This window comes from Odontesthes bonariensis, chromosome 9, assembly GCF_027942865.1.
Source record: "Odontesthes bonariensis isolate fOdoBon6 chromosome 9, fOdoBon6.hap1, whole genome shotgun sequence".
Lineage (NCBI taxonomy): Eukaryota > Metazoa > Chordata > Actinopteri > Atheriniformes > Atherinopsidae > Odontesthes > Odontesthes bonariensis.
Window position 1 is genome coordinate 19,104,707 of NC_134514.1, and position 12,327 is coordinate 19,117,033.

Sequence of the window (12,327 nt, forward strand, 5' to 3'; positions counted from 1 at the left end):
AAAAGGAGAACATAATAATACTAACAAAATAATTACAAGGAGGTGAACGATCAAAAATGATCACGAAATCTTAAAAACCATCTAAAAGATACACGATCAGCGGAAATTTTTTAACAGAAATCGTTTGACCTCGTTTTGTGTCTCTTTCAGTCTGGATGCCTTGCCCACTGGATTGAGGTGAGGGCCTTTCACACATCTGTGCCAACGTGCCTGTTGTTTCATTTCATCAAGTCCGTTGAAAAATAAATAAAAAACTTAAATTACAAAAGGAATGCGAAACATGCAGATAATTCCAGCCATGAGTTGCTAAACATGTTTTGTAGGATAACAGTTTAATTCTGCTTGGAAAACATTTAACGTCTGAGGATGTTGGCCTCTCTTTATTTCCTAATACAAGGAACATTGTTAACAGTGAAATAATTATATTTTCCTACGACACAGACATAAGCTTAATTTCCCTAAACTATTTCAATCTTACAATCACAATAAAGTGCCACATATTATGATACTGCATCTGCTGATGTGTTGTATCATTAAAAACATGTATATTAGGAGACATAATTTGTAAACGTATCAGTGGCCACAGCAACGGACAAACAACACAGAAGTCTTAGTTTTCAGTCCTTGTTAGCTTTGTTCTGTTTGACTCCTTAAATCCAAATGGATTCCGGCAGTGTGGGTTATGCCGCCATTTTTAAGAGAACCAGAATTCACCAGAAAATACATTTCCCTCCAACGATGTGCAAACTTACACAGAGCTCTTGAACGCAACTCACCTCATAGGCTCAGAGAGCCCCGCGGATTTGTGGGAATATTTGTTTATTTCATGTGGAGCTGGAAATCGTGGAAACTATTACAGAGGTCTGATTTTATGGGTGCACTCGTACTGTTTCATATTCTGACTGAACACTGAAGCATGAAGACATTTCACCGGTTTTTCATTGAGCGAGAGACCAGGAGGGAGCTGCTTTCATTCAAGCCCAACTGTGCACATGAATGGCTGATTGCATCTTTGGCGACGCAGCGACACCCTCCGGATAAAAACACGAGGCATTATGGTTACATGTAGATAGTTACAACACATCCCACCACCCCATTGGAGAAAGCAAGATACTTTTTGTCGAGCAAGATACTTTTGTGGAAAGTGGCCAACAAAAAAGTGAGTACGGTTTTGAAATTTTTATATTATTAAGTGTTTTAATTTTCAACTCCAGTTCACAGGTTCACACTGCGCTTTTTCTCTTCTATGTATTAGATTTGTAGCTGTTGTTGGTTCGGCACTGGAGCAACAACACGAATAATAATTCAAAAGAAACAGTCAGGTATTTTTATGAAGCGAGAATAAAAAAAGTGAAATGCTTCTAAACTGAGTATCAAGTAGCTGGAAAATTAGCTGAATCTACCAGGAATTACACGGTTTCACAACAACAGTCTTTAAGTATTATTGTGCGTGTATAATCCCGTGTTTTGGATCATTTTAAAAAAAAAAGTTTTAGATAGCTGGGTTACAGTTTTCCATTAAAGAAAAATAAATATCATTATCTCGTGGCTGTAATTTGGCAGCCGTCAGAAACCGTTTGACGTTTAAAGCTGAACTTTATCCATTTCTGTTTTCAGTCGAATCGTTTTGTCACATAGACGCTAACTTTTACCAAAGTGCTTTAAATATGAATGTTTGAACAAAAGGCTGCGAGCAACTCAAAGTGTGAAAACGACCCAAAAACAGTAAGTTAGAGGGGCGCCGTTGGCAGGTTGTCACGTAAAAATGTCCGTTAAGCGGCCAACAGTTCGCTGCTAAATGTTCCTTCCGATGAAAATCCGCTGCCGGTATTTTCGTGTCTGCAACCATCGACCTCTCTGACTGCCGTTCAGTCATCTCCCATCGCTTCGACCCCATCCTGCCGCTTAGGTGGATCACGGATAGCCTTTTTTGTTTGTTTTGTCCCTCCTCGGTTACTGTTGGTAGTGGGAGGTGCTCGCGGGGAGCACGTGGGATGGGCCGGGTGTCACAAGGGGAGTTGTGCTGAAAGTGCCGCTGCTTGACAACACAAGACACTACCGTGGACCAGCTTGTAGGAGCGGATGCTGCGTTTCTGACCGCTGACAGCTGAAGGAGGGCACAGGTGAGCGCAGCATCACGGAGCTTCGTGTTCGTGCAGTTTTTATATGTCTGATGCACGTTCATTCATGTAAATAACATCTGCCGACCTGTCATCTGTGGAAGGTGTTGTTGGTTTATTTAATCCCTTCTTTTCTAGCTACACATATACATGGATTTAACTGAATGAATGGACTTAACAGCAGATAAATGTGTCATGTAGCTGAATGACACTGTGGCGAGCTCAGGTTGAGATTGGCAATGAAGAAATGAGGGAAAGTGCTCACTGAGGAGAAGTGCTCTCTTATTGGCATAAAATAGCCATGAAAATGAATGACTCTTGCTCGTGGTGCTATCCTCACAATGTCGAAAAGGGAGCAGCTATCTAACTAAAAGGCACATGAACAGAACAATTGCGATCACTGTACTGAACTAACCCCAAGTCATAGCCTTTCAGGAAAGGAGAACGGAAAAAAAGGCAATTATTGCACAACAATCTGCAAAGCATCATGGGAACCCCATCTATCCATTTCCTTATACCTACAGTACTTTATCTGTGTTTTTTTTCTGGTTTTATAATGAACATAAAGGATAAAAGAGGCAACGATCAATACTGTTAAACTTTAACTAAGTACTTCTTTATTGCTCTGTATGTGTATATTAGAACCACCCATTATTAACTGCAATTCGGGCCTTTATCGGTCTGATAATCCGCCTGTTTGCTTAATTTTTTCAGGAATGAATAAACCAGGTCAAAGTGAACAGCTGGAGGAGGTGACGGAACTGGTTTGTCAGGAGGCTGATCTCCAAGATGGACAGTGAGTAGCAGTTTGCCTTCTCACTTGGAAAGCATCGCATTTAAAAAAAAAAAAAAAAAATGATCAAGGTACTGCCAATCGGTCACACAAAGCTTCACCACCTCTCTCCCTTTTTGCACTTTTGTTTTTGTTCGCAAAGAATGAGAGAAGTCACCGTGGGGGATCAGAAGGTGTTGTTGGTCCGTACCCGGGGTCAGTACAGCGCTGTTGGAAGCAAGTGCTCTCATTACAACGCTCCTCTGGTTAAAGGTAAAGCCCTGGTTTTCTTTCAGACAGTTTCTCTTTGCATGTGCACAACAAGGCCAGATCTGAAATAATGACTTTCCAGGAGCACTGGTGGGTGAGAGGGTGAGATGTCCCTTTCATGGTGCCTGCTTCAATGTGAGAACTGGAGATATTGAGGAGTATCCGGGTCTGGACTCTCTGCCCAGTTATAAGGTAAAGCACAATTTAAAAACAACATGTCACATCAAATCTATCCTCCCGATACAAAAGTTAAGCTGATTATTTATTTATCAGGTAAAGGTTGAAGATGGCAAAGTTTATGTTTCCATCAACAAGAAGGTAAGCGACAAAAGTCACAGGCACTAAAAATGATCAATGTTTTCTTTAATCTATTCTTTAAAAAACTAAAAACCATTTTTCTCCTCAGTCTCTGGAGCTGACGAGGCGAGTGAAAGAGATGTGCACGATTCAGCCAGACATCAAACATACTATTCTGCTTGTAGGAGGAGGTGAGATCAAGACATAGAGAGAAGAACGGTTCCCTCTCCAGAGCCATTTTATCTGTCAGTTTGGAGGAAACATCTGTGCTGTTCTTCTATTTAAAAAAAAAAAAAAAAAAAAAAAAAAGAGTTGCATAGCATGATCGCTCCCTTTTTAACCTTATCTTTATAGCTCTGTGCGTAGCTGCCGGTCTCAGGGTTGTGGCCTCTTCTGATTCATGCGTTAAAGTGCCCCAGGTTGGGAAAACAAGGCACCGCGGGTAGTGATACTGCACTAATGATACTGATAATGTAACAGTTAGTCTGAGAATATTAGATGAGTTCAAATCACGTGGTAAGTCACATTCTGACTCCATAAACACAGGGCTTCATTGTGCTTTCTTCTGTGGGTTTGGGTTAAGAAGGATTTCTTTTCTCTGCAGTGTTTTATACTTTCTTTGTCACTGCTTTTGAATCACAGAAAACGCCAACAACAAGTTGAAGTTGAATGTGGGTAGGATGGGGAGGCTGGATTTTTCTACTCTCATCTGGTACCGTGATGAAAGTTTACCCTGCGAATCTGAACATGTTTCATTTTCAGACCGAGGCGGTGCCAAACAAAGTGACAGGCTTGAGCTGCGTCATTTCAGACACCCCAATCCTTTTTTCTCAAGCACAAAAATGTGTCTCCTTCAAATACACGGCTTGCACGTCATTAAAGATGTACATCAGCAAGCTTGTGACCGAGATGAAGATTAAATTCAGACAGTTTCACACCGTGAACATCAATTATGGGATTTCTGTTCAGGCCCCGCCTCGCTGGTTTGTGCTGAGACGCTTCGACAAAACTGCTACCAGGGACGCATCATCATCATAACCAAAGACAGCCTGCCTCCGTTTGACAAGACAAAACTGAGTAAGGTAAGTAATACGGCTAGTATTTATGTCTTGCCCTTTAAAGTAGTAGCTTTGGTAGTTTATTTTCAGTTTATTAAGTGGTATTTCCCCTTTCAGGTTATGCATGTGGACAGCAGCAGTATTCTCCTCCGGACGAGTGACTTCTATCAACAATATGGGATAGAAGTGTGGACCCGGAAGGAGGTGGGAAGCAACACCGGGAAGCTGTGCGAGGTGTTCGGGATGTGCTCTCACCCTCTCGGGGATAGTACATTTTGCTGCGAGTGCTCAGTGTGTGTGTGTTGGGGTGCAGGTGGTGTCCGTGAACCCAGCTGACAAGGTGGTGAAGATGAGCAATGGAGCTTCGCAGCGTTATGACCAGCTCCTCATCTCAACAGGCTGCAGGTGAGACCCGCCACCCTGTTCTTTTCCTTCAAGACATTTAGAAACGAAAGCAAACCCGCAGCAGGTTTTGAACTGATTGAATAAATGTGTGAATGTTTTGTTGCGATGGTTCCATGAAGTGCAGCCGTTTAAAGGAGTCCTTTTTTTTTCTTTCTTTCACAGAGCGCGGCCACTCAGCTGTCCTGGTTCCGACTTGAAGGGAGTGCAGTTGCTGCAGAGCTATGAAGATGCTCAAGAGATTCACACCTCGTCCCTCGGACAGAAAGCCGTCGTCATCGGAGCGTCCTTCATAGGTCTTCGCTGTTCTTCTTTATCGAGACGTTTGATATTTAAGCTGACGCAATTTTCCTCAGTCATGGCAAACTCTCGCTGCTCAACAAGATGTTTTACTTAGTAAAAGTATGTTAACACTGCAGATCACTCAGGTTTTTTTGATTTACAAATTAGGTATGGAGGTGGCGTCATACCTGTCAGACAAAGCTGCCAGCGTTGCTTTGGTTGGCAATACTCGATACCCATATGAGAAGTCTCTGGGACCGGAGATTGGCAAGATGAGCATGCAAGTATGGAACAGTGAGACAGTTATTTTTTTCCAATCATCCTCTCTTCAATAATTTCAATGACTGAAACACTGCTTCTTCTCTTAAGATGTTGGAAGAAAAAAATGTGAAGTTCCACATGAACGACCAAGTGACCGAGATCAGAGGAGAGAACGGCAAGGTAACTCAGCCTTTATTCTGCTCGTGACGGCTGGATATTTTGGCTCGTCATCATAAAAGTGGAAAAAGGTGTCACTCGTAACAATAACGATAAATGCGAGTCTCTCCGTGAGACAGTATGGACAAGAGCAGCTCCCTGAAACAGAAGCTTCTAAATTTTATTCTGTGATATCTGTAATGTGTCAGAATATCCATCAAAAACGTTAGCTCAGTACTGCTATTATTCTAAGGTACATCATGTTATAAATGACTAAACTCTCTCCTTTTTTTTCCAGGTGAAGGAGTTGGTCCTGAAGAGTGGCACAATCCTGGAAGCTGATGTGGTGATTGCCGGAGTTGGTAATGGTGTTCTCCTCCAAAGTGTTGGGATGTTTAATTAATTTATTTGCACAATAATGATGAACTCTATTGTGCTAAAATGCCAGTATTATAAACCAAGATAGTTATGACCTCTTTGGAGAGGAAGGCCTGCAAGGCTCATTCAGACACTTTCATTTCTGACACTTACCCAGTTAAACACAACAATGAGCAGTCATTCAGGACATGTAATTCCTACATAAACAGATGAAGAAGCCTGTAATGCTCTGCCAACAGAAAAAAAGGATGAATAAAAAAATCTTTCTCTCCTCAAATCCTACAAAGATTTCAGTGAAATAACGTAGACCTCTAAATTTAGGAGGATTGTTTGATATATGACAGGTATCGTTTCTATTCCCGAAGATGAGCAAATGTGTGACAATAACACAACGTATTGAAGATCTCGTTAAAATACACATTTTTATCGCGAAAGACGGTAACTATTCAACAAACAAAGTAACTTGGAGCTTCCTCGAGGTGTGATGCAAAAATCAAACGCTTCCAATATGTTTTTTTTTTCTTTTTTTTTGCAGGCGTAATTCCCAATTCCGACTTTTTAGCAGGCAGTGAGGTCGCAGTGGATTCAAAGAAAGCCGTGATTGTTGACAAGGTAACTAACGCACTCGAACAAGCGTGAGGCCTAAATCCAAACTCACATTTTTGATACTCAAGCACCAACACGACTTCACAGCTTAGATTGAGGCATCCAGCCTTTTTGTTGAATTTTTTTTAAACCAGATAGAAGTATTGCATATTATATAAACTTCACAGCTAAGGTGTTTGAGTGCTTTGTGCTGCGTGTTCCCTCAACTATTCTAACAGTTCATGAAGACCAATGTACCGGACATTTTCGGTGCAGGAGATGTTACCTCCTTCCCTCTGACCATTCGTGGTGGGCAGCAGATCAGCATCGGCCACTGGCAAATGTCACAAGCTCACGGTAAGAAATACCTCCGGTCTCTTGATTTCTTTCATTCTGCGCAGATATTTCTTCACGAACATGTTATGGGTGGAACTGCTGCGACACCCGGCTTTAACGTCATCGCCGTTTTGTTTTTTTTCTGTACCAGGAAGAGTAGCAGCTCTGAACATGCTGAAGAAACCGGCCACAATTGAGTCTGTTCCTTTCTTCTGGACTGCTCTGCTTGGAAAGAGTATCAGATACACAGGTCGAGTTTTCAATGCGACTCTAATGTTAGAATATTAAAGATGTTTCTGCTCGTACCGAATCTCACGTCCCACTCTTACCTCCTCTTTTCAGGCTATGGGGAGGGATACACAGACATCATATTCAAAGGCAAAGTGGAAGAGAGGAAATTTCTGGCGTTCTACATCAAGTGAGCAGCTGGGCAGTAATTCTTCATTCAGCCAAAGACTAATTCTTGCTATCGATGTTAACTTTGTCTTTTTGTTGCTGACAGGGATGAGGTGGTAGTAGCTGCGGCCAGCTTGATGTTTGATCCCGCTGTGGCTCAGGTCGCAGAGCTGATGGCAAAGGGCAACGCCTTAACAAAGGCCCTGGCTCAGTGAGTGGCATCTTTAACACTGACTGGACTGCAGTCTGATCTACCATTTCAATCCGTTTGATACATGAGATTGTGGCGGAATTCTGAGTTGTGATTTTGAATGGTAGAACTGACAATATGATCAAGAATCTAACCGTTTATTCCTCACGTCCTGATCTGTGCAGAGCCGACGATCTGAGCTGGCTGCAGATGTAACCAGATGTTTCCAGAAGCAGAACCTCTCAGCGATGGCGTATGTCGCCTTTCTCTATTGTTTTTCTCTACCTCCTTCTTTCATAGTACCAAATTGGATTGCTCCATTTACTGCCTCTGAAGAACCAATCAGACTTTATTTCTGCTCTCACTCAACAGTGCTGTTACCATAGCAGCACATAAAGCTCTATTGAATTTGCCCTTTGGGCACTCCACATAATCAGGTTTCTTTGTAAGGAGTGTAGTGGCCTTTATAGTTAGTGTTTACTTCTAGTTTAAAGTGGTTGCCGTCAAATACAGCGCGCCAACACAAACGTCCAGAAAGATTTTGTTTGACTATATTTAGTGGTATAGTTTTTTCAGGTGAAATAACAGGTCATCATGCTGGGGTTCAGCTCTGCCCAGTAACACATTCTACCCGACGGATTTTTGAAAAGATGTAAATCAAGGCACAAATGAACCATAAAGATTAAAGAGTTCAATTGCTCTTTGAGCCTGGATAGAATGTATTTAGAAACCACTTAAACCAGATAAATATTTGTTTGATTAAAAACAGACATAAAATTATCGAAGAAAACAGAACAGAACATTCCTAATAAACATCTACAGAAATAAAACCAGTACAGTGTCTCTATGGGGTAGGGGGTGGTATTTATATACATTCTTTTCTTTTTCTTTGAATTGTTCTGGTTTTCCCTTAGAAAATGAAATCTTTACTTGCTTTCCAAGATTTTTACTTTGTTTTACTGTTATGGACTTGGACATATTTCCAACTCTGTAGCCTTTAAAGATGAAGAGGTAAATATAAAGTATAGTGAATGAAACTCGCAGTTTTTAGAAAGTCCACTTTTGGTATTATTGTCGTTTTGTTTTCTTGCAGGCAAACAAAATTTGGGTGGAAGAATATGATGTTAATCATCGGTACCGGTTATTTTACATTCATCTGAAACTCAAAAGACATCTGGTATTATCATATCCGGTAAAACGTTTACACATCAAGCCACATGGTTTGCTCAACTATGGAATCCTGCATGCAGCAAATAGTGAAAAACATGCAGAAAGTCAGGGACTCCTCTGTTTCATGTGTACTGTAATGCCTTCATTTGTCGTCATTGAACTGTTTACATGTCTCTCATTGTTAACCTTTTGTCAGTGTTTAAAATATGAATAAAAAATGAAGGCAAAGCAGTAAAGAAAGCAGTTTGTAGCATTCTTTAAACATCTCATTTACCTAATTTCATTTCACTTATCTGTCAGGAGTTTCAACCCCCTGATTGTGTATTGTGATATATTTATTATTGGTCTGTCGGGGTTTCTGTGTCCCCTCGCATTATTTCTTATCTATTAATAACTTAGCTGGATGGGCACAGAGAGCAATACTATAAATACGATTTCTAATCAAATTTCAAACACATCATACGTTATCATCCTGTCTAAAATTTGTATTTCTGTTTTAGTGTTTAGTTGCCAACAAATCTGACATTTCACTCTCTTATGGGTTCACTCTGTTGGCAGTGAGCACACATGATACAGTTTTGTTATTCAAAATTCTGTCGGCACTCACAAATATGTCTTATGACGACTTTTTGTTTTGACATTGCACATAGGGACATAGGACTCGCACTAAGTGCACTTTATTTTCATCCTCAGACAATATTTACAGGTATATATTCTATTTATTACATTCTCATTTCATTATATCTGACTTTATTCTATTTTATTGTGTACAGTTTTTTTACTCTAATGTGTGCTTTTAAGCCGTGAGTCGTAAGAAAATTTCGTTATCTTGTAAAATGACAATAAAGACTCTTGATCATTTAGCCCTTGGTTTTCCTCAGTATATCTGATTCACTTGTGGCTGTGATCTTCTTCAATCAGTGACTAGAATCCACACGTAATTAACAACCAATGGCAGGTAATCAGTGCTATAAAATCTTGTATTACACTGTTCACACACTGGATGCAGCAGCCTCTTATTTGCCTGTTTTGGAGCATTGTTTCACAGAGGACCCCCGTTTGTCAGCCAGCAGAAACGGGTTGAGGTGGCAGCACTGAGAAAATAAACAACACAATCGTCACTCAAACAATCTGCAACCAAAAAAAAAAAAAAAAAACTTTATAGCCTTATATTCACAGTATATCTGGAATATCAGCCACCTGTGTCGACTCGGAGCTGGAACTGTGTTTATCGAACATCTGGACTTTGAAATCCGAGGAGAACCGGGAATTCTGGAGGATCGCTGCCATCTCTCCATTTACCTCCACTGCTACGTCTTTCTGCAAGGGAGAACAACAAACCCTGACCTTGGATATACATGCATTATATCTTAAATTAAGATTATTTTGACATTTATTGGACGGACAGTTTACTGCCCCAGGTCAGTAAACGTCTCTGTGTAAATACTGATAAGGCAACACTTCAGTATTAGCCTTGGCCATCACACCTTAAAACAGTTGGAGGAATGAAAGTCCAGCTGATCAGGGAACTCTGCCACAGTGCCTTTGTACGTCACAGTCGCACCTGACATCACTGGACGTTTGGGCAGCTTAAAGAGCCTGTAAGTGCCCGAAGCATACCTGATGTCACCTGGAAAGCAAAGAGCTCAGCTCAGTTGAAGAATCGTTTTTTTGTCCCGTGCTGTCTAAAGTTATTCTTTTGTTACCTGCTTTTGCCTTGAGCTCACTGCTGTGGACCTCGATGTGACTCGCTGAAACGAGATGCGGAGAGCTGAAACCAACGTCGTGAGCCAGGGAGATGAGATCTTTCCAAAACAGAGAGCCACTCATCCCCTCTCCTAAGCCCAAAAAAAGAGGCGAGTTTGTAGAGAAAAAAATACCGTGTGACACTGATGCCTCCCTTTTAGTTCACTAAGGAGGAGCCATTTTACCCCACAGGACTGGATCCTGCTTCATGTGATCGGGAATGACGCAGCTGGCATACATGTCGCTGAAGTAAAGTTCGCCTCCTACCTGTGTAAAACCAGGGAGAAATTAAACACGCTGCAGTCTGAAGTTTGTACACTTCTTTGCAGTAAGGTGTGGCTACTCTTCGGACTTACCTTTAAGACGTCGTACGCTTGTTGTAGCACGTTTCTTTTATCGGGGCACAGACAGATTACACAGTTGGATCTGCGATTAGAGAGAAAAACCCTGGTTTAATATCTTGTCAAGTCTTTTCCAGGTAACAGAAGAATAACAGCTATAATTTTAACCTACATCACAACATCTATTGAGTCCCTCGGTATGCCTGCCTCAATGAGTTTCTCCATGTACCCCTTGACAAAAGTGATGTTGGGCTCCTCATAGCCAAACTTGCACTGATGGTACTCAACATACTGACGGGACGCTGTGATCTAAAGAAATTGAGGTGAAATCAGTAGTAAAAACAGGACAGGGATCTAGTGTGATGCGCCCAGCTGTGTGTCATTACCAGCTCCTCCGTCATATCGATCCCAGTCACATGTCCACTCGGCCCAACAAGTTTACTGAAGGCATAACAGTCCCGTCCAGAACCACTGCCGAGGTCCAGGACTCTGCAACCATCGAGCTTCGCTGGAAACGGAAGACCACATCCAAAGAACCTGGAATAGATTTATAGTTGGGGAGGGTTAAATTTGCAAGATAACAATGCCTTTTTAAAGAGAGACAAACCCCTACTAACACAGCCTGCAGTCATTTTCAAGATTTAGATTTTAGAAAGTCAGTTCAAAGTCAGTTGGCCAGCAGTACCTCTTGGTGACTTCGGGGTGAACCAGACTCAGAGCTTCTGTGACACTTCTGGGCGGCGGACGGCAGGGCAAACTGCAGGAGGTAGCACTTGTTTGTAAGTCACAAGATGACTCCAGTCGACTGCCATAGTATTTCTGAGTGTGTGACATATAAGTTTACAAATTTAATATGATGAAAGTACCTTTACAGACGCTTCTTTAACACTTAGCTGCCTTACAGACTGTTGTAGGTCTGATTCTATTGCTATTTGATTTCTTTAATTTACTCTCGAAGCGTTCATTTTCCTGTGATGTATTCATACATATGGGCATCAGATTAGTTCAAGTATGAATTGGGAAGAAAACATTTGGTGAAGTTCAAAACTGGCACAGATTTAACAGTTTTCAAATATGTATTCAACACAGCCGTTTGAATGAAAAACTAAGATACTTCAAGACCTCCAAAGACAGCAGTAAGAAAATCTGTGATGACAATTAACGGAACAAACAAGTGTTACATAATATCCGCGTTGCATTGGGGAAACTTCCCCATAAACTTCGAAATGAACGCAAAGCTGGTGTTTCTGATCTACACTCGGCTCTGAAGTACCTTCACGTTGTCGCGCACGTCGTCGCTTGTCGCCATTCCGCTGTGAAACCGTGAGATGCAGTCACAAACTAGTAGAAAGGCAGATGTGTGACCACAACATACACACATATATATATATATATATATACACCACAGCTGGTGTATGTGCCCGAGAGCAGCCTTTTCCGCTTCGCTTTTTCAGAATAAAGGCGTCATCTGCTATTCTATCCACCAACAACAGTGTTGTATATCCTATGTTTAGATTGCATTTTTTTTGACATGACAAAGTTTCAGTAAATAGAAATGGAAAATCAT

At 41.3% G+C, this 12,327-nt stretch overlaps 2 protein-coding genes across 3 annotated transcripts; one reads left to right on the top strand and one right to left on the bottom strand.

Moving 5' to 3' along the window:
* Positions 1 to 937: 937 nt before the first annotated feature.
* aifm4 (apoptosis inducing factor mitochondria associated 4) lies at positions 938 to 9,417 on the top strand. 2 transcript variants are annotated; one of them, XM_075473527.1, is made up of 19 exons: positions 938 to 1,159; positions 2,835 to 2,916; positions 3,056 to 3,165; positions 3,245 to 3,354; positions 3,436 to 3,480; positions 3,569 to 3,650; positions 4,429 to 4,541; positions 4,635 to 4,721; positions 4,831 to 4,922; positions 5,085 to 5,215; positions 5,370 to 5,485; positions 5,571 to 5,642; positions 5,917 to 5,980; positions 6,532 to 6,608; positions 6,821 to 6,938; positions 7,069 to 7,167; positions 7,260 to 7,335; positions 7,420 to 7,524; positions 7,689 to 9,417. In XM_075473527.1, the coding sequence occupies exons 2-19, from the start codon at positions 2,837 to 2,839 to the stop codon at positions 7,717 to 7,719; spliced, it is 1,608 nt and encodes a 535-aa protein (XP_075329642.1). In that variant the 5' UTR covers positions 938 to 1,159; positions 2,835 to 2,836; the 3' UTR covers positions 7,720 to 9,417. The 2 variants fall into 2 exon arrangements, with proteins under 2 accessions (XP_075329642.1, XP_075329641.1); XM_075473526.1 differs by lacking the exon at positions 938 to 1,159 and adding an exon at positions 1,997 to 2,123.
* LOC142388366 (arsenite methyltransferase) lies at positions 9,215 to 12,190 on the bottom strand. The gene is made up of 10 exons (XM_075473528.1): positions 12,034 to 12,190; positions 11,446 to 11,579; positions 11,147 to 11,297; positions 10,933 to 11,069; positions 10,776 to 10,845; positions 10,605 to 10,686; positions 10,380 to 10,511; positions 10,161 to 10,303; positions 9,874 to 9,993; positions 9,215 to 9,767 (listed from the first exon to the last, which is right to left on the bottom strand). The coding sequence occupies exons 1-10, from the start codon at positions 12,139 to 12,141 to the stop codon at positions 9,690 to 9,692; spliced, it is 1,155 nt and encodes a 384-aa protein (XP_075329643.1). The 5' UTR covers positions 12,142 to 12,190; the 3' UTR covers positions 9,215 to 9,689.
* Between the last annotated feature and the right edge of the window lie 137 nt (positions 12,191 to 12,327).